The 21,623-nt window shown below is 36.4% G+C and overlaps 1 protein-coding gene across 6 annotated transcripts in view; it reads left to right on the plus strand.

Annotated features, from left to right (window-relative positions):
• PCDH11X (protocadherin 11 X-linked) overlaps positions 1-21,623 on the plus strand; it is a 491,394-nt gene that overhangs the window by 40,584 nt on the left and 429,187 nt on the right. For 5 of the 6 annotated variants that reach the window (XM_061446153.1, XM_061446156.1, XM_061446157.1 and 2 more), the window contains exon 2: positions 8,287-8,870. In XM_061446153.1, coding sequence (XP_061302137.1) covers positions 8,331-8,870 — 540 coding nt within the window. In that variant the 5' untranslated portion in view covers positions 8,287-8,330. Of the gene's footprint in view, positions 1-4,295; positions 4,414-8,286; positions 8,871-21,623 lie in introns of those variants that run through there. The other variant, XM_061446154.1, reaches the window with a different exon arrangement.

The following is a 21,623-nucleotide window of genomic DNA, read 5'->3' on the forward strand; positions in this document are numbered from 1 at the left end:
ATGTTACATGTGACAACTTTGGGCTAACATGATGATGGGGCTGTTAGTTAGTGAGGCACATGCTAAAGTATAGAAAGCCTCTTTTATTATGTACTTACATTTTAAGCTCTTGACCAGTAGCTTCTAGTTTCAATCTCATTTACATTTAAGCTAACTTTAAGAAGAGCAAGAAATCTTATGTGAAAATGAGTAGCTGTGCTGCTACTGGATGAAAAACGCACTGTTAGTGATCTTAAGACGCGGAGACTGTGCTGCTAAGATTTCATTTTTGCTGTACTGTATAAACTTTGGAAGGAAATAAATTGAATAGGAAACATTTAGCTTCTGTGAAGTGTTTTCGAGGATAAATGTAGAACTGCCTGCACTGTATTCTTCCCATTTTACCAAGGAGCAAGAAAATAACCAGCTAATCATTAAATAACTAATCTGTTCCACTCCTTGTTATTGAAATTAAGGACCATGTAAGTGTATGAATTCTGTGTGCTTTAACATGATCCTTCATGAATTTTAGAACATGAGAAATGGAGCACAGTGTCTATTTCCAGACAGCCTGATGGGAGGTCGGAGTAAACAAATACAAACCCATGTATTAAACATTGGTGCTATAATCTCCTGGACCTGTCTTATGTAGGCATGCTGATAATTCACTAAGCAAGAATTATCCTTAAGTTCAGCTACTCTTTTCCTTTTAGACTTGGAATACTGTAAGAACTTGTTATAAAAGCTTGTGAAAGTAATTTCACAGGACACTTGGCCTTCTCTGGGTATGTTATGCTGAGGCAGGGAGAAACTGATGGAAATATAAAGATTTACATGACTGAGAGAGAAATGTATAGAAAAAAAGTAAGGTTCTGGTATCACTTAAAGTGTGTGAATCCTGATATATAAGATCCATGCATCCTGATATCTTGGGTTTAACATGAGTTACAATATATAGATATATTTAAATCAAGACTTTTTAAAAAGAAAAAAATGGCAGTGTATGTTGCTTTTCTTGTTTGTTTTCTGTAAGTTTTGGGAACTATTTTCTTACAAATGGAAGTTTTGATTAAGTGAGAAGTGTAAGTGTAGTTACCTCTGCTTTGAAGGGTTGGATAGAAGGCAGCTGATTTCTGCTGCTGTAGGATGTTATGCGTATGACTGGACTCTAGTCAGAGTTGTATTTAGTAACAGACAACATCATTCAGCTGTGGACAGTATTCCTATCCTAATTCACAAATACTTGAATTGTTTACTGGACACTGTGAAATGTATTTTTGTATTATTCAATAATGAAAGCTATTAACCAGCAGTGAGGCAGTAAAGCAAAATGCATTATGTATGAAACGGGTAATCCTGACAATTGACATTTGAAAGGATTTGACCCAACTGACTCAAATCAGATTTACATGAGCTTTACTTTTTAAATAAATAAATAAATAAATAAATATGTTTTAAGTTGAAATACATCCAAAGTTCACATATGTGATTTCACATAATTTCTTACTGCGATAATGTGTTCTCCTGCAAGGTTCATGGCTGACTTTTCTTTTGTTTGCTTTAGCAGAGATTTAATTTTTAGATTTGAGGCATGAACAGATTTTTCAGGGACCAAAACTAGAGCAATTCTCACTTGATTTGTAAAATATATTCACATGTGCAAACACACAAATGAAATGGTAAGAGAATGACATTATGAATCATACCATTAATAACTTGACTCTTTCATAGTGCTTTTGAAAGTCAGTGATTGAATTGTAGTAAATATATATTTGAATGTGTAGAGCATTGTTGCATTAGCTTTGGAGTTGTAAATTTAAGTAGCTTTATGGAGGATTTGTTGTTTGTTTCATTTGCTTGTTTTGTTTCTGAGGTATCCCAGTATTTCTTTCTAAGAAAATGGGAATAGCCATGCTTTTCAGGGGGATATGTTCACCTCTTTTCCAAGATTCCTGTTCTCAGCCTTTAGCTTTCTATGCATCTCTAGTGCAGACCTCTTTGACTACTAACAGCAGGGCTGTTTTCTAGTGTTACTGATATGTTAGTAAATTTGCTCCATATTCTCACAGTTTTCTGGAATAAGTTACTAGATATTTTTAAAATATTTGCTGAGTAGTTGCTAGATGCATTTTTCCAAACTGGGCTGTGCATACTATTTTAATAAAAATGAGACATCAGCTTCATAAGGATTCATTTAAAACAATTAAAAGAAATTACCCTTTATGCCATGCATCAATGTGATTGAGTTCAATTTGTCCATTCAGAATGCTCATTGCCTGTTGTGTATTTATAGTTCTGTTCACTGTTTCCAGTGTCTTGATACAAGTTTTAATGAACATTCCGCCTGGTATTTGCAGATTAGTATCAGGAACACGGTATTATGTTTCAGTAAGAATTTACCATTTGCTTGTTTCTCACACCTTGGCTGCTGCTTCCTGTGGCTGCAAGAATCTGCCTTTTGGTCATTAACTTTTTATTTCCTCAAGTGATGGAAAATAAAAAAATAACCAACTATAAAAATTCTCTAAAGAAGCAAAGACTCTGAATCAGGAGAGCATGCAACTGTAAGCAAGTTGTGACTCACACTTACTTTATTCTTTTGTGGACTTAAATGGATGTGGAGTGATGTTTTGTCCTTGTGATAAGTTTCCAGTTTCATTTTGTTCATCACTGGAAGAAAAAATCAAATTAAAGAAACCTCATTGAAGTCGGTACCATCATGCTAATAAAAAATAAATCAAAGAATAAATCAGCCCCTTAGTAGATTTAGAGTAAAATCATTTGAGGGAGCGAATTTGAAAGCCTTGATAGCATAGCAAATTGTCTGTTTCTCTTTGAGGTAGGTCTTGGGATATGATCATAAAATATACCATGTTAGGGAATGGATACTGTGGATAAATACTCATGGCTGCAAAATAACTTATGCTTGAAACATTATGGAGTGTGAAAATGAGTTCAGGTTTGTTGTTATCATTTATGCCTGACCTCAAAAAGAGGGGTGGGTGAGGAAGGGAAACCTTGTCAGGCAGTAGTTCTGTATGTTTCTAAGCCTCTGCCTTTTTGATCAAAACTTAACCACCATCAAAATGAGCCACTTCCTTAAATGAAACAAGGTATGTGTTAACTCATTCTTACTGTCGATGAACCCTGGTATCAAGAAATAGTGCTTTTTCTTCTGGAGTGAGTACCTGAACTCTTTACCACACGTACTGCTTTTCTGTGATCCTTTTAAGTAAGAAATAGCAGTTGAGTCTTGTAATAAGCTACAGGAATTCTGACTCAGGTGGGACCAAATAGAGCCTAGAACAGATTTAGATTCTTCGCATCATACTCCATTAAGTAGTTAAAATATTAATACTCTGTCTACTGTTCAAGGTATGATCTGACAATTGCTAAATGAAGATAATAACGAACAATGATAATATTTAAACTGTGCCATTTATATTTAGTATATTGGACAGAAGAGCAGGTACATTTAAGTTCATAGATAGACAAAAGGGAGCAAATGTCAAGTTTTTTCCGCTCCTACTCTCCATCCTGTCCATCTGGACCGTTTGTCTGACTAGTTACTGAAGTCAGCAGTACAGGTGTCAAAGCATTCTTTTGAAAGCTGGGAAAATGGCTTGGCAAGATTCATGTTACCTTCTGTTAAACGATTTTGTTTATTCTTCTTATTTTTTTATTGCCTTCAAAGTGTTAGTGCTGGAGCTAATTAGAGGCCCTTGGACTACTCTCTTCAGCCTTTTATACTTTTTTAACTCCACCCCAGTCATCAAGAAAGCCTGTTTCCACACTTTGCTGTGACTGCCTTTCTACCCAGTTCCATTCTTTTTTCCTTCTTGTATTTTTATTTTGTCTGAGTTAATCTCTAACTTGTACCACCATCTGTTACCATTCACATGCTCTCCTGACAATTTCTGTTAATGTACACTTTTGTCTGACTGCCATTTCCATTTTCTGTTTGCCTTGCCTTTTGGTTTGGAGCTTGTGTTTATATTGCTTTCCTGTTTTGTTATGTGTATCTATGACATAAGACATATGACACACAAAAATAGTGTATGTCATTAGAAATACTTTGATTTTTGTAGGTGTCTTTAGTGATAATGTTTTGTTGAGAGAAAGGACCTCATGCTCTTTATATTGCTGTTGCCATAGTATTCCTTTGCTATGGCCACAAGTGACAGGCAACATACAGTGATGACTGTATGAATAGTTTGCTTTCAAAACAACACTTTCCCCATGGGGTAATGTATTCCACTGTGTATGTAAGCAGAAAACTTGAATTCTGTTAGGTGTTTTGTGTTTTTTGTTTTCTTTTTCCCCTCCTTAAATGTCTAGGTTAGGTTTTAGAGGTTCAGAACTGTTCCGAGGATGGCTGAGAAAGTCAAGTAAAGATCATTTTAAAATAGTGGATTCTACAGAAGTTTAAGAGTTGTAAGTCATTGTAGTTTCTTTTTCTACTTTGAGACCAGTTTTCTGTTAAAACTTGTAACGCTACCTATTTTATGTCTATACACTTTTGTAGTTCAGGCAAATCTATGGCAGTGAAAGACTTTATAGAAAGTCATCATGTTAATATTTATCTAACATGGTGTTCTATTATTTCTATGTTTTAATGTATTTAGTATTACTCAAAAAGTTTTAATAGATTGGTTCAAACATTTTTCATGTAAAAAAGAAATAAAAATATGCATAGTAATGTAATGCTAAGAAGTTTCACCCTGCACTTTCCCTGAGAAACCTCCTAAGAGTCCTGCTGCTGTTATTTTATAATCTTTAGAAACTGGGGTATAGGAATTCTTTGAGGTTATTTGTAATATAAATGATCTGCAAGTACTATCACAACTTTCAGAACTGATTCGGAAGAGTTTGTCATGAACTCTTTTGACTGTTTGATTTCTATACTAATTCTCAAATCGCTTTGTAAAACTTGATAGGTAAAATAAATATTTGTGTGACTGAGAGAACTAGAGAGAAGCAGTATAGCACTAATAACCTGATTAGTAATCAAAAGGCTTTTTTAATAGTGTAAGATTATTTATTTGGAGGGTGGATATACAGGAGTATATAATTTTTTTTATCATATTTTATAGGGAACACTTTTGTTAATACTGTCACAGAGGAATTTGGGATAGGGACTGGAATTTGGTTCATATTTATGTATAAATTTTTTTTTTTATTTATCTCCCCTCGAACTAGAAGTTGAAAATAATAAACTGTAAACATCAGGTTGTGAAGAGGTTTTTGTGTGTTTACTTTTGGTTGGTCCCCTCTTTGGTTGTTTCTAGTTTAGTTTTAACTTTTGGTAGAGATGAAAAAGTGACATAATAGTGTGTTCCAGTATACATGGAACATGCTAGCATTCTGAAACTCTTATTTTGAGGGGAATGTAGAAATATGAACTCTTCATTATTATTGGTGTTTTGCATGGAAACAGAGTAAACATTTGTTCTAATAATAGTGGATACAAAGAGGTACTTTGCTTTCTGCAGGTTCTGTGTACAGGGGCGCTTTGGTGGAGTGACAATTGCTGGAGATGTATTTACAGAAATACAGCATTTAATAAAGGATCATAGAATAGTTAGGGTTGGAAAGGACCGTAAGATCATCTAGTTCCGAACGCCCTGCGGTGAACAGGGACACCACGCACTAACCCATGTCACCCAAGACTCCATTCAGCCTGGCCTTGAGCACTGACAAGGATGGAGTGTTCACAGCTTCCTTGGGCAACTTGTTCCAGTACCTCACCACCATCACAGTAAAGAGCCTCTTCCTTACATCTAACCTGAACTTCCACAGTTTAAGATTAAACCCATTACCGTTGGCCCTGTCACTGTGGACCCTAATGAAGAGTCCCTCCTCAGCATCCTTGTAGGCATAGTCAATATATTTGTACTATTTCACCATGTTTTTAATGATAATCATTATCTGCTTGTGACTTCCTTATTTACGTGTTAAGAGGTTAGTATAATGTATTTATAAAATGTGTTTATAGTCACTCTTTCTTCACTTCTGAGTGTCTGTATAGTGTTGTATTGTGCCTTATACCGAATTACTAAAGTACTGCAAGTAAGTCAATGAATTACTGAAATACTGCATGTAATGCAGTAACTTTGCCACATAAACTGCATATTCCTTTCTCACCCATGTCAGCAGTCTCATTCAGGTTAATTTAACTACTCCAGTGAGCAATACCTTTTTTCATAAGTGAAGACTTGCAGGATTGGATTTTTATTTCATGTTGCTCCTTTTGTATAATCATAAAACCAGAAAATGCTTTACAGTTAAATCATGCTGATGTGGAAAGATACACCTTTGCAGATCTATTTGGATTGTTCTTTATCTGTTACTTATTCCCAATCAAAAGCAGGTTGCAGAGTTTAAATGGAATAGCAACATTAATTGTTCCTAATGTGTTTCACTGCAAAGTCAAATGATTTAATTTAAATTGCCCTGAAAATAGTAGTGCTGAAAGGCAGTAACTAACAGGTGAGGATAATTACTGGCTTCAGTGATTTCTTCAACCGCTGCAACTTGATCTGCAGGAGTAAATCAATCTATGCTATGACAGGGAGAATAAAATCGGAAAAGACAGGCAAAGAATTACAGTTTTACCTGCGCAATGAAGAGAATGTGGATTTGAAGCAGATGCTAAACTGGTAGCAGCTAAAATTTCATTAACTAAAAAATGAATTTGTGGTGCAACTCTTGAACATCTACCTTGCAGTAATGATATCCTGGATTATCTGAAATCCTGGAAAGGCAGAATTATGTAAAGATTAGGCGAGGCAGCATTTTCTATACATGGAGTTCAATAGTGTGGTTTTTCTCTAAAAGTTTTCACCTGAAGGCTATAGTTACATAGAGGGATGTATGTACCTCTAAGTCATCTCAGTCTACTTATTTTTCTTTCTACTTTTTTCTTTCTTGGCTGGTCACTTCTCCCAAGTGACAAGTTAACAAGTGACAGAACAAGAGGTAACGGCCACAAGCTGTGACAGGGAAGGTTTAGGTTGAATATTGGAAAAGTTTCTTCACTGAAAGCATAGTCAGGCACTGGAACAGGCTGCCCAAGGCAGCGGTGGAATCATTGTTCCTGGATGTGCTCAAAACCCCTGTAGATGAGGCCCTTGGTGACATGGTTTAGTAGTGGATTTGGCAGTGCTGGTGAGCAGTTGGACTTGATCTTAAAGTTCTGTTCCACCCTATATGACTCTGTAATTCTTGAGGTTGTTAACTATCTTGAGAGAAGATTATACTGTGATTCAGAAATTAGGTTGAAAAGTACAAAATTTTCTTCAGGCCAGAACTAATGTGTATCTCACTTCAGAGGTATCTCTGATCTCAGAGTACTTTGGGAAATAACTGCTGCAGTCTGTTTCCTCTTCCCCTTCCTCCACCTGACACACACACACATGCAATTGGAAGGAAGGAAATCTTTTGTTTTGGAAATTAATGACAAGTTTCCAGGTAGAGATTGTCAATATGGTGGGCAGTGGGGGAACAAGAGTTACAAGTTTACACTTCCTGCTGGGAAAAAAATCTTTCAGTTCTACATCAAAGACTTCAGTGTTTTATTGTTCTCCTTTTGTTCTGGAATTTGTGCACAAAATCCAAATTTCAGTAAATTGAGCACTAGTATTTATGTTTACTTCTAAAGATCGAATGGGATCTTGTCATCTGAAAGAAAGAGACTACTGGATTAGTGTCCCTGTGTTAGGTTTTTCACCCATTGTCAGCTAAAGTTCACCAGACTCCATTTAGATAACTTTTTTCCTTGTCATTTTAAGTTCCTGTATTAAAAATAGCCCTATTTCTTTGTTGTTAGCAAACATTCTATAATTTTGTCGGTGCAGTACTTGGGTGAAAGTGTTTTTTGGTTTTCTGTCTCTGAGCATGAGGTATAAAAAGATCGGGTTTTCAGCAGATGGTTGTTCGCAAACTTCTTACCTACTTTTTTCTTTGGAAACAAAAAATTGAAGACCATGTGGCAGATGTCATAAAGGAAGAGGTTTTCTTAAGGTGCAAAGCAAAGAAAGTGTCATGCTAGAAATAGTTTTTTTTCTATTTCTTTGTGCATTCAGTGTGATCCAGTTCTGATATTCTTCTTAACCAGTTTTAAGTAAAAAAATGCAAGAAATTTTATACATATTAAGAATGGTTGTTAAATCAAATATTACTTTACTAATAGGGTTTCAAACAGGTCAGGTTATTTGCTGTTGGGGAAGTACTGCTTTCATGCCTCCATCACTTGAACACAATATTCCATAAATTTTAAACAATTTTTCTTTCTATTCCTTTTTCCAGCTGCTCTTGGTGTTCTGCACGAATACTCATTAGTCATTCTGGAGATGGACTTGCTGTCTGGAACCTACCTCTTGGCAGTCTTATTAGCCTGTATTGTATTGCAATCTGGCGCACAGGAGAAGAATTATACCGTGCGGGAAGAACTGCCTGAAAATGTCCTCATTGGCAATTTGCTCAAGGATCTTAACCTAACACTGGACCCAGATGTGCCCCTGTCTTCACCCCTGCAGTTCAAGCTTGTGTATAAGACTGGGGATGTGCCATTGGTACGGGTGGAGGAGAACACCGGTGAGATTTTCACAGCTGCAAACCGCATAGACCGAGAGAAGTTGTGCTCTGGCATCTTTAGTGAGAATCGCTGCTTTTACGAGGTGGAGGTTGCTGTTTTGCCTGATGAAGTCTTCAGACTGGTTAAGATCAGATTCCTAATAGAGGATATAAATGACAATGCCCCTCTCTTTCCCTCAACAGTCATTAACATCTCTATCCCTGAAAACACAGCAATTAATTCTCGCTATTCTGTCCCCTCTGCCATCGACCCTGATATTGGTGTGAATGGTATTCAACATTATGAATTACTTAAGGTAGGTTTCTTCCATTCTTGTATGTTACTTTCTGCATTACTGCCTTCCCAGAAATGTTGCAAGTCTCATGAACCACTAGAAACACAAAGCTGTCTACCGCATTAGTGGTACGCTGCAGGTGCATGTCTCAAAGTGTTAATCTATACCCTTGAATCCATTCTAGGGCGTCATATCTTCATTAGTGGGAAGGTGTCTCTGTCTGTGTAACAGTACCCTGAAACATGCATGAACTCTCCACCAGCATTCAGAGTGTTTGTGAGCTTGGGCTAACAGTCATCTTAGACCATTAAGAATGTGTTCTTATTGCCACAACATGGCAGTGGCAAGTGTGGCAACATTTTGCATTGTTTGTGTTTCCTTCTTCCATGACTTCTGGATTTGGGCAGTAGAACTTAGCGCAGAAGCATATGAGATGTGATGCTCATCTGTGTACTGATGAGCCATTCCAGAATGAAATAGAGTCCATGTGCCTAAACAGCTTTGTAATGTTTGGGTAGGCAAAATATCTGGTCTGGAGGAAGTCCAAGATACACATGAATACAAGGATAGCGGCGCCAATGGCCTTGAAAGAGCAGGTCTTTCATATTCTTGCTTCTTTTACCCTTCCTAGCAAATAACAGGAGAACTGCAATTAGGGAACAAAAGAGTAATGTGTGAACCCGAGGTATGCAAGAGTGTGTGACTGCTAAATAAAGATTACTTTCTTTTGAGTTTACACAAGTAGAGAGTTTAGAACAAGAAAGGAACTTACCCTGAAAATGCTGGGTTATTACGTGGGAAGCTGAAATCTTCACTTCCTTGGTTTGAAATTGGGAACTATTGGGTGGTTTGGCTGCTCAGCTACCAATTTGACACCCTTGTTACTGACTGGAAGAATGTAGACTATAGGACAGTATACTGCTTGATTGACTTGACAGCTACTATTCACTGATATCAGTACTTACTAGCAATTTAATAAAAATAAGGCACTGCCTTATGTTACCTCTTTTAAATTGCTTACAACCTGAAAGAGTTGTGACCTTGTGGATTCTAACTAGTGACAAAGACATAAAAGTCTCTTTCAGTAAACTGCATCCCATGGGGCAGTTCTGGTTAGCTCTAAAAAAAAAAAAAAAATAAATCCCCACATCCATCTGTCTGCTTGCAGGGTAGTCAAGCAATTAAAACTTTTCAAAAATTTACTATAAATTTTGAGGGCTTTTAGTAAGATCTTTAATGCTCTTAAATTTCTAGGGTGTCCTTAGTGCAGGCAGTGTGTGTTGTGGTGGTTTGGTTTTTGTTTTTGTTAGGTAACTAACCAGAAGCTCCCAGTAGGAGGCAGTCTTCCATATTTAATTGAGAATATGGGAATGAAAAACAGCATATTAAATAACAGTAGGGGTGGAAAATAATAAAAAAGCTAGGGCTACAGGCAAAATGTGGCAAAATGATACATGGTCTGAAAGAGATATGTTAGTTAATACATGAGAGAAATGTGCTGTTATTCTAGGGAAAGATCAAAAAACCCCCAGCAAAATAAGGAGTCCCTGGGATTCAGTGAGCAACAGTTTTCAGTTCACCGTGATAGCAGTGGGTTTATTTTTGGACTGTGTGTTCAGAAGCAGAATGTAACAGATCAGCAGAATGATAGCATATTTGTATTGCACCAGTGGGAGCACATGTAAAATGCAAGCTACAGCTCTGTACCAGAAGTGGTGTAGGGTGTAAGGCCTTGTCTGAGGATCTCATGTGAGATGAGATGATGTGCCAGAGCACCAGCTTTCATCAAGAGATGTTCAAATAACTTTAAAAAATAAAATTGATATTTGAATTAGGGGAAAAGAAAGAAATAAGAAACACAGTTGCATGTTTATTCAAGTGTCTTTGAAAAACTGCTTTTGCCGTGTAAGGGAAGGAAAGGTGATGGGATGAACACCCTCTGGTATGACTGGAACTTCCGAGTTCTTGTGCTAGGTGTGCTGCAACAAAAATAACATGTAAAGTCACAGCCGTACAGACAGTTCTTCTAAATGAATTAATCACATCCTTCTCTTGCATGCCTGTTGGTCAGCTACTTTTTGAGTTATGCATCTACTGCCTTTAAATAAACCAGCAATTTCACATGCTTTGGAAAGTATTTGTAAAACCAAGAAGCAGTTTATGATGGCTAAACACTGCTTGGAATCGTAATGTCCAGTTGTTATTCCATTGGTAGTTTTTACAATGTTAATACCAAAAGTGATAATACAAGGAGAGGGAGAGAGAAGTTCTAAATTCTGGTGAGCAGGCAGGGAACGTAGCATATATAAAGGCCTATCCATCACTGGGGAAGGATAGGGAGATGAAAAAGGATGGGAAGAGTGGTGATGCCTGAGAATTCTTTCCTGGGTAATACTGAAACTAAGAGGAACGATGATAGGCACGCGAGAATTGTATTGCTTGTCTTTTCTCCCCAGACGCTGCTCTTGGGCATTATCCTGTGCTATTTTTTTAGGGTATGCTCTGAAGATACTAATGTCTTCTGGCTTCTGATATGTGTTGACCTTTTCCTTCCTTTTATAACCAGCAGATAGAAAAGTGGGGAAACTGCAGCACACAAAACTGTTACGCCTTCTGGACAGGATAAGTCTAGCATGGCTGATACAACAGTGTTGTGGGGAATTTTGGGAAGGACCAGATAAGAAGATGATGGGCAGGGCAGCATCCTTGAAGGATGGCAGAGGAGTGGGACATGAGATGTGGAAGTCACTTTGTAGAAGCACAAAGGCTGATGTTTTAGCATGTGTGCAGCAACAGAGGAGAACGTGCTGCTCTATGTTTTAGAGACAGTAACAGCAAATTGAGAAGCTGTGCAATGGAGAGTTCTTCAGTTAGATAAACTTTTTTTATAAAGTGAAATATAAAATGTGCTTATCGTCTGTGTGAAGCCAGAACTATTTTGTCAGAAGATGAGATTTTTTTTGCTATATTTATAAGAAAGAATAAACTCACTACAGGCTCAGCTGAACATAGGTTTTTCACACATTTTCAGCAACTCTGTATCTCGTTGGGAAGGTAATATTCATGTGTTTTACAGCATTTCCCCACTTTGTTACACTTACCTTACTGCCTCTCTCAAAGTATCAGAAAAGGTTGCATACAATAGTTGTGTTCAGTTTCACTTGCAAAGTAGATAATAATAAAGACTTTTAACTACATGACAGACTTCCATATTAACTCTAATCCCCTGTCTCTTTCTACAAATCTTTTTCAAATAGAAAAAAAAAACAAAGCAAAATGTTGTAAAAAAAGGTATTACTGTGTTTTGGTTCAGTATTATTTGGAAGTTTCCTAATATGGGATTTGACTTCTTTTACTGAAAGAGAGAGCTTCTAATTACCACACAAATCAGCATCCAGGTACTTTTTGTTTGCTTTCATTTTCTGAAAATGCACCTCAGTGGAAATTAACTTATTTATTTGTAACTGGTTCTTGGTGCTGCAACTTTAGAACTTTCCAGTTGTCTGTGATTCAAATATACACTGTTTGAAATGCATGAACTCTAAAAAGACTACAGTTTTATCTAATATATGCATTTCTTCTCATGAGACTTAGTTGCAAGTTACGTGGAAGACAAATTATAAGGAAAGCAGTGTTATCATAGATATCTACAAATACTAATGCTCTGATTTAACCCTGGTAGGTAGCTAAGCCTGCAGGTCTTTGTTCACCTCTTCAGGGTGTTCATGTTGCTTACATGTTGACGTAAAATGGCCATTTGTGTCTGACAATACCACCACATTGTTAAAAATACTGTTGTTAATCACACTCAGTGCACTTACATTTGACTTCAAGGCAAGCTAATAATTAGTATAACTTCATTAATGCACTGAGAGGCCTGTGAGACTTGTAAGTTCTGGTTTGACTATGAAGATTTTCACATGAAGCATCTCTTTGGTCTCTTAGATATGAAAAGGAGTAGCTGTCTCAGAGCAGGTTTTGAATAGAATTCCAGGTCAGAGCACTGTACACGCATATTTCCAAAAGATTTCATGTATATTCTTTTTACTGGTTACTTAGAGTTGCTTGACAACAAGGTATAGCATATACAGAAGATGTTGCATAGGTGCAACAGTACCCAATTAGCAGTCAACTTGAGTGAAAGCAGAACTCTATGCTTACAGGAGCAGAGCGGTTTCTTCTGTGAGCTTATCCTGTGTACTACGAGGTTATTGCTTGAATTTGTTGCAGTTTGGGGGGAAATTAGATTGGTTTTACTGTTCTATTACCTATTACAGTAATTTTCTTGTATTTACTTATAAGAAGCACTTGGTGCATTCCTTCTAGAATAATATAATAATCTTTTTGTAGTTGTCACTTTATACCTCTGTAATCTGACAAAATAGATTCTTACTCAGTCTCGCAACACATCAGTCTTGCCTCTGAGGAAGAGTTATCTCTTGCTAATCTAGATCATCACTTGTGATGTGTTTCAGTAGAAGCTTTCCCCTTCTTTTTGGTACAGTCTATCAATTCCATGACCCATGGAAGATGGGGATCACAAGTCATCATATTTCAAGCCTGCTTCTGCAAATAGTTTCTTTCTGATCCTCATGATAATTCTGGATCAAGTAACTAGTAGAACTCTTTGTGAAAATCAAGAATGGAAGGAAATATATTTCACGTAAAATGAAAGCTAGGAAGGTAGTTAAATCAAAATTGTAGAGTGAGACTAGATTTGTAGTTAAATCTGAATGAGAAAGAGTAGTGAAATCGTTGTTGATAATAATATTGTAAAGTGGCACAAATATTATAGTCAAAACCACTAACAGTGGAGGAGGAAAACAAGGCTTTCTATGACCTGTTTGTGTTTTAATGTTGCATCAATACCGAGTGGTTCAGTACATAGAAAGGAAGAAAGCATGGCTAATGTCTGTGCAGCCTCAGTGCACAGAGACACAGAGCTGTTTTCTTAACGCAGGTGATCCCAGATCATTTTCACTGTCCCAAGGATCAGCTGCTTGAACTTCATATCTTCTGTCCTCTTTTTATGCTTTCATGCCTTTAAATGGAAGATGAAGCATCCACCCTCACTTTTACTCTCATACCATGTTTGAATGGGGGAGCATCGCACAGTCAGTCATACTGAAATTACTGTGGGTAATTTGTCTGTCTAGGCTTCAGCAACATGGGAGGACAATGAAGTGGCATATTGGCCCTTTAAGTAGGCCACAAGAAGCCTGGGGTTGTTGTTATCAACATCTGCCCTCTGTGAAAAGAACTGACAAGACAGAGTTTTTTCTACATCTAAAGAGACATTTATTAATATTGTCAGGTCTCACTGAATATTGCAATTAGACACAAATAAGATGAGGTAAATTCCAACTTCATCATTCTCCTGTTATCAAAAATAACTTTGTGAATTTGTGGGAGCCTACTAGTAGGAAAATATTCTTGCACTTCTTAATTTTTATTAGCAACTCTTTGTGTTAACTGTGTAAGGGACATCTGGCTGAATTATAAAAGATGGGTGGTCAAGATCCCAGGAATTTTAATTTTACTGACTTTTATATACTCAGGAAAATACATGATTCAGGTAGGAAATTTCTTGGCTTCTTGATAAGACAACAGTAATGTACATACAAGGTGAACATAAGATGCATGTTAAAAAAACATTTGAGTGTTGGGGTTTATTTTGCTTTTCCTCCCATGGACACGTAGCTTAGAAAGAGATTTTGAGTGTTTGCTTGAATGGGGGAATGGCTTGTCTCTCTTACATCACAGTCCTTTAACTGAATTAGCATTGGGATTTAATTCAGCATAACTTTGTGGGACAGGTTAACTTCCATCTTCATTGTAATGGCTTATATGGATTATACTTCACAAATTTGTGGAACAGTACTGTATCTTTCCCATTTCATGTGCCAGCGTAGATGGGCAACATAATAGATTTAGGGAGTTCAAAAATAGGTTTAGGAATTTTTTTTTCCTCTGGAGTTGTACTCCAGTCAAGCTCTAAGGTCACCCTCTAGTGCTTGTAATTTAATAAATATGGAGAGTTGGACATGTTGCCTTTCTAAGGTAACTTTTAGCTGCCCTTTAGAAGAGAGAGGTTTTCTAGGACAGACAGGCTGTCTTTTGAATGATGCTGAGTGCTCCCCCCCAAGCCCACAGTGGCAGTGGGGATTAGGTCAGCACTGAAACATCTTTTCCTTTCTCTGTTACTACTACAAGGTCAATGTATTTCTTTTTTTTTATGTTTTAACATAGCTTCAGTTTTTTCATGAGTGGTTCTCTCTCTTTGCCTTTTCCACCAAGGTGTGGATAATTACTATCTGAAGTGTCAAGAATTTCAGCAGTGCTGTGAAGATATACAAATACCACTTACTGAGATGGCCAACTTCACAAACGGATGCTGTTCGTAAAACTTATTTCCCTGAATATAGGATTGTAGATGTTGAAGTCCCATTGCAGATTTCTGTTAAATCTTGATGCACCTACCTTTCCAGTAATTTAGGGGCTTTTTTATTCTCTCATGAGGTAGTAATGTGCTACACAACAGGGCATTTAAAACTTAGTCTCCAGCTGTAGTTCAGGTATTAGTAAAAAGTCTCAAATATTTGAAAGATTGAGCCTCACAGAGTCTAAAACTATTTGCACAACACTTCCCACTGATTATGTGATTTAGTTAATGTTGTCCTTAGTACTGTTATGTAGAGCTTCAGATGCTGGCTCTTTAAAACTCTGACCAGTAGAAGAATCCTTTTGTTCCAGAAACCTGAGGTCAGTTGGTTTCAGGTTAAGTAATAACTTGGATGCCGCAGTATTGGAGTTAAATTCATAAGTAAGTGTCATTTACTCTAGAATTTAATTCTGTAGAAGTAAATATATTTTCAGAAGTTAATATTTTAATGAACAGTTCTCATGATTTAGGACAGGATATATTTAGGTAACTCCTTATGTTGTCCTTGAGAGAAGGGAGGGAAAAATCTGTTAGTATTGCACATTGTAAAAGTTCTTAATGTTAAATAAATTCTAATATCAAAGAAGTGCAGAATTTTCTCATTATCAGTTTCCTTATGACATGGGAGATACATTGAAGTAATAAGGAATAGTTCAAATAGAGTGGAATAGGGAGTTAATCCAGCTTTCAATTTAGGTGAAAAGTAATTGTCTCCCTACTACCATTTCTCTTGTCTAGGTCAGGTAGTTTTGGGGTTATGGAAACTATGGTATGACCTGAAATAAGCCAAAAATGAGATACAGAAACTTGAGGAATGCTTATGAATGCTAAGAGACATCCTAAAATCTTGAAAAGCTCACCTGCAGATATAGTAAAGGGACAAATAACTTTCATTTTGATCTTGGTTTCTATTAATAATTACAGAAAAACTTGAAAGGTGGACTGAGGCAGAAACTATCAGTATTTGTAGGTAGAATTCTTATCCCTCACATTTGACATTATCCTTGGACATCTAGTGAAATATATTTTCTTCTCACTTAACAATTTTTGACTTCAGGAACATAAGGAATTAAAAATACCCAACCCAAATCCTGTTTCCTTTATATAGCTCTCTTACCTCAAAAATCTTCTTCACATCATCTTAGCATAAGACTATTTCCATTATTTGATGATGTAGTTTAGCATGCACCTTCTTAAAAAGCCACTCCCATTCGCCCCCCTTTTTTACTTTACAAAATATCAAAGTATATGCTCCTTATGTGATTGTTTTGTACTAGAATTAAAATACTGCTCAGTAGTAATTTGTTTAGAGAGACCTGCACAGATAAGTGGGCATCTGTGAGCTGTGTCTTGAAAAAGTCACTGCAGCTACTTTTTAAAGGAAAAATATCTGATTTGCATTCTTACATCTGTGAGTTAGTGTCTCTAAGTAGATAAAACTCTACTACTGACTGGTGGTAGTGAGTCAAGAGTCAAGGTAATTGCTTCTTGCTGTTGATACAAGGCTCCTTTAGGGTGGTTTATGGCATTATTACTGTAAAAACTGTCAGGTCCCGTTATCCTGACATTGCTTTGGGGGATTGACTGAAGACTAGAGGAAAGTCTTGCTTCTAGGCATGGTAAGTTCAGTAAGTTAGGGTGAGGGACAAGTCGGTGTATCTTTTTGCATTCAAGGCTCTGATTTTCACACTAGCTGTCATGAAACAATAATGTATAACTTAGCATGTCTCTGTGTGGGAAGGATGATAGACTCAAGCTGGAAGGCACAAATCTGTCAAATGGAGATCTTCACTTTGTCTATTTTATATGAATATTATCTTTTGCTGATGTCCAGACAGATCAGTATGCTAGTTAACACAGATGTGGTGATGTTTTCTGAACATAGTAGACTAAGTATTTGTTTACTAGTCCTCTGGAAACCAAGTGTGTAGACAACACTTGGAAATTAATCTTTTCTCAAAATACATAAAGTTAAAACTTTAGTTTCATTTATATGTAAAGAAATGGTCAATTACACAATTGATAACAGTAAACCACAATAAAAGCAGTAACAAACTCCCCATATATCTCAATAAACAACTTTGTTTTGCTTGTATGCATGATACTGGAACTGCAAATATGCAATGTCAAGCAAAGTTGCAAAAAGTGTGTTGTATTCTTAAGCAGTGACATCGAAGTATCCTCATGTGAATGATGACATTGTATGTTTACTATGCCATGGCAATGTAATGCACCTCTGAGGCAAATGTATAGAAAAGTATTAATGTGACATTCAAAAGCAGTTAACTCATATGAGTGCTTTTAAAAACTTCACAGGTTGCCAAACTTTACTAATGTCAGCAATATGAGTTGTGTACAGATGAAAGATGAATAGCAGAAGTAGTGTTTTCCTTTTGTCATTTGTGTGTTACAACTTTTAAAGTAAGCTCACTCATTAACTGAACTTTCTGGAGGTCTTTGAAGCTTTTACATAAGCCGCAGTATACTTAAAGATTCTTTTTTGTCCTTTTCTGTAGGTTTAGATGCTGGTCATGGTTACCTGGAGCATGGGTTTTTTTTTCAGTGTGCTTATTTGGTTTCAGATAGCTGTGTGAGCTACTTGGAGGAAAGAAACAAATCAGTGTTACAAGCTGAAGTCTGACTTAAGAGAATTAAAGACTGATGAGGGTTTATGAAACGTGTGAATGTCAACAGTTAAAAATACTTCCAAAAATGCTGAAGAATCATTGAAGATGAGATTTTATCTTTTTTTTTTTCCCCACCAGTTAGTTGCAGAAATTATTGGCTAAACATTTTGAGGACAGACAGTGAAATTCTCTGGGAAGATCTCTGCATGTTAAAACTGAAGCTGTGATTGAGTTTTACTGGTTGCTTTGTCAAGGCTTCATTTGATTTCTGTATTAGCTGCCTTGAGTCTTGAACTTTTCCTTGTTATACTTGCCATAAAATCTTTCTCGCTTTCAGAGGGTAAGAAACTATTATTTATATTTGATTTGACTTCCTCTACTTTCTCCTTTCTACAAGATGCAAGCAGAAGGACAACAGTTTTAATAGGATATCACTACAGAGTATGCTGCTGTTACAGTTGCATTGAGGTTTCTTGTGTTATGTCTCTACTCTGAAAACTAATATGAGTTAGGAAAGTAGAATGTGCACTGTCTCCACATACTTCACACTCTTTCTGGGGGCTATATCTAAAAATATATGTAAGTAAAAGAATTCTAAATGGACATCTTAATTTTTGCAGTTACCATTAGCTTTCCTCGGGACAATCTAACTTTGAAATTCAGCCTTTGGAAAATCAATACCTTCACAGTACTGAAACTAAATAAATTTATTAGCATTTTTGAGGAGTAAATGCTTTTATCAATATAAAGCAGCTCCTGATGAGTTTTTTACCCAGAGATACAATTTTTAAAGTAAGAACAATTTTGAAATCTGCATATAGAGATGAGCTGCAGATTTGCCACTGAAGTACTCAGGTGAAGAGGAAGACATCACAGCTCTTTCCTAATGTATTGAGACACCCTTAATGCCTTACAGCGTAATGAAAAGTGTAAAGATGAAGAGCAAGTGATTCAGCTTTCACCACTTGATGATGATTTGCAGACAACTTGCAAGAATTCTGTGGGCCTCAGACTTCATTGCATGTTCCTGTTTGCCGTTGTTACTACACTTCCCTCACCTGTGTGTCATTCCAACAAGGAACCATTGTTTGCTCCCAAATCTAGCAGGACTCACACTGAACTTGTAGCTGTCTAGCAAGTGGTGTAAAAGCCTGTTCTTGACTCTGATAAGTCATTGTATTGCTCTGTCTCTCTCGCTCCTGTGGTGTTGCGAGTTCATCTCTCCTGACTGCTTTGCATGGAGCAGGTCCCCACCCCTTAGTCATCAAATAAGTCCTTCAGGTTTCTGGCTGTTAATTTTTCCCTGGATCTGATAGGTGAGAGCAGTGCTAGCAAATTCCCTCTTCTGCAACTTTTTTCTCAGCTGCAGTAGAAGTATCAATTGTGGCTTAGGCTATGTATTTACATATATTTAGCAGGTTTATATGGTGCGGAGCATCTTTTATTCTGGCAGGCTGCTAACAGTGCACTTAGGTCAAATTATACTGCACCCATAATCTTCAGTGTCTCAAAATATATAATATTTTAAAGACTTGGTGTTTTGTATGTCCGAGAGGAAAGAGATGGGAGCCTTTTCAAAATACCCTGAGAGTTTGCTGCCACTGTGCTGGTACATTATTTTTATATATTCACTGTCAGGATCTATAAATAAAGCTGCTTCTCTTTGGCCCCTATTTTATTTTTATTTATTTTTATTCTTTAAAGAATGACCTGACATAGGCTTCTGACATTCAGACCATTTGTTTATGAACTATGTTAGTGAAACTGCCTTTGGTTTTGTGATTATCACCAATGTATCCAACAGGTTTTTATTGTTTTGGTAATTTTCTCAGTTAGAAAGTTTGTGACTAAACTCGTTTATAACTAAAAAAGAACATTATTATTAAAGGTAGCAAGAGCTATCACCAGCCAAGCGTAAAACGTATTACATTTAAAGGCCATTATTTTGTGTCCAAATTATTGCTGCATAGAATGTAAAAAAATTTTTGTCTCCAAAGTAATTCTAGTTTCAGAATCATTCTGTGAGGATATTTTTTCTTCTTCTTTTAGTTATGGTAATGGATGAAGGAATACATATTTTTCTTGTAATTTGGATGACTTATCACGAAAAACCTTGAATTAGGTTTCCAGTAGACTGCCTGTAAATCCTATAGTTATTCTGATTATTATTATTAAAAATTCCAAGTTATTCATGAATAATGCTTTTTCACATATGTATGGGGCAAAAAAACCCTAACAAACATATTTTAAAATGTTCAGTGAAGAAAACGAAAATGTCAGTGATAATATTCATAAAACTGTCAGATTTTTCTTTTGTCTAGGTCACTTTTCTGTGACCTCTGTTTTTGGAAGGGATGAAGATTTCCAATTTTGAAGCTATGCTTTGCATACAGGAGATGCAGTTTGGATTTATTTTTCATAAAGCACACAATATCAAAGAAGCTTTTATAATGATACTGTGTTCTGAATTTAATTTTACTTTTAACTTTCAAAGACTGGAATTTAGTGAGAGATTCAAGTAATTGTAGTTGTTTTTACTATGAATACACTGTATGTAGTATTTTGCTTCTTTTCAGGAGGAGAAAAAGGCAAATCCAAAATGACATTCTTTTAGCTATCAAGGAATACATGTAAATCAAATGTCAGTCATGGGTTGTGGCACTTGAGTGCATTAGTATGGTTATTTTCATTCCAAAGTTTATTGCAAAGTAATTTATATTCTCTAGCCCAGAAATATAATTGCTCTGAACACGGAAGTCCTGTAGAGCTTTTGAAGCTGGGAGATGTAGCAAAGAGCATTTCAGACAATTTTAAAGAAACAAAAAGAAACATTGGTAAAAGGAGTGAATTCTGAGTCATCAGCTGTCAGTATTGAAATACATTTTTCTCACATTGTGCAATAATTGCTGGCTCTATTAATGTGATGTGTGTTTCTGCTTTGATTATTGCTGATGTTCCAAAGTCAAATAATTGTAGTGTTTTTTCTGTGCTTTATCAAGCAAATTGACTTTTTTTTTCCCTTTTTCGTTCCTTTTTCTTTTGAGTCAGGATCTTCCTCAGTGCTTTTCAGAATGGGATATTATATGTCTTTTTCACTTTGAGATTACTTTCCCTCTTCGTTTTAACCCCTGCCGTGTAATTTTCACCCTCATTTCCACTAGGGACTTTTCAAACCTATTTGTTGTAGCACATTTAAAGGTATAAACAAAGTAATAACTTCTGTTTTGGTCCCCATCCCTGTTTCCCATGTAACCTCAAAACCAGTATTCTGGTTACGCATTAGTATTTTCCACTGGTGAATCGACCTTTGTCAATGGAAATCCAACAGAAAGCGTGAATACTGGAAGTGAGAAGTCAGTCTTACAAATGACCATATGATTTAACTTTACTGCTTCCCATCTGTGTTGCATTGAAGTACATTGTGTTAGACTTTGACCTTTGCAGCACCTTTACATATGATGCTTAGCTGGACTTCTGTCTTTTCGTTTTTAACCTGTCTCTGATTTCAGAGTCTCAGGAAGTTACTTCTGCCAAGCCTGGTTGAATCTGTGAAGTACTAAACAATAGCAGCAACGGACAGCAATAGGGTCTATTTTGTTTCTGTTGTGATTTTTCCTTTCAAGGGTGCTTGTGAGGGTGGGCTCCTAGAGGCGAAAGTGTGCATTTTGATCATAATGAAGGGAAAAAATATTATTCAAAGAGTGT

Source organism: Pezoporus flaviventris, unplaced genomic scaffold, assembly GCF_033815535.1.
Source record: "Pezoporus flaviventris isolate CSIRO_AGI_PZ_B2104156 unplaced genomic scaffold, CSIRO_AGI_Pfla_v1 ptg000005l, whole genome shotgun sequence".
Lineage (NCBI taxonomy): Eukaryota > Metazoa > Chordata > Aves > Psittaciformes > Psittacidae > Pezoporus > Pezoporus flaviventris.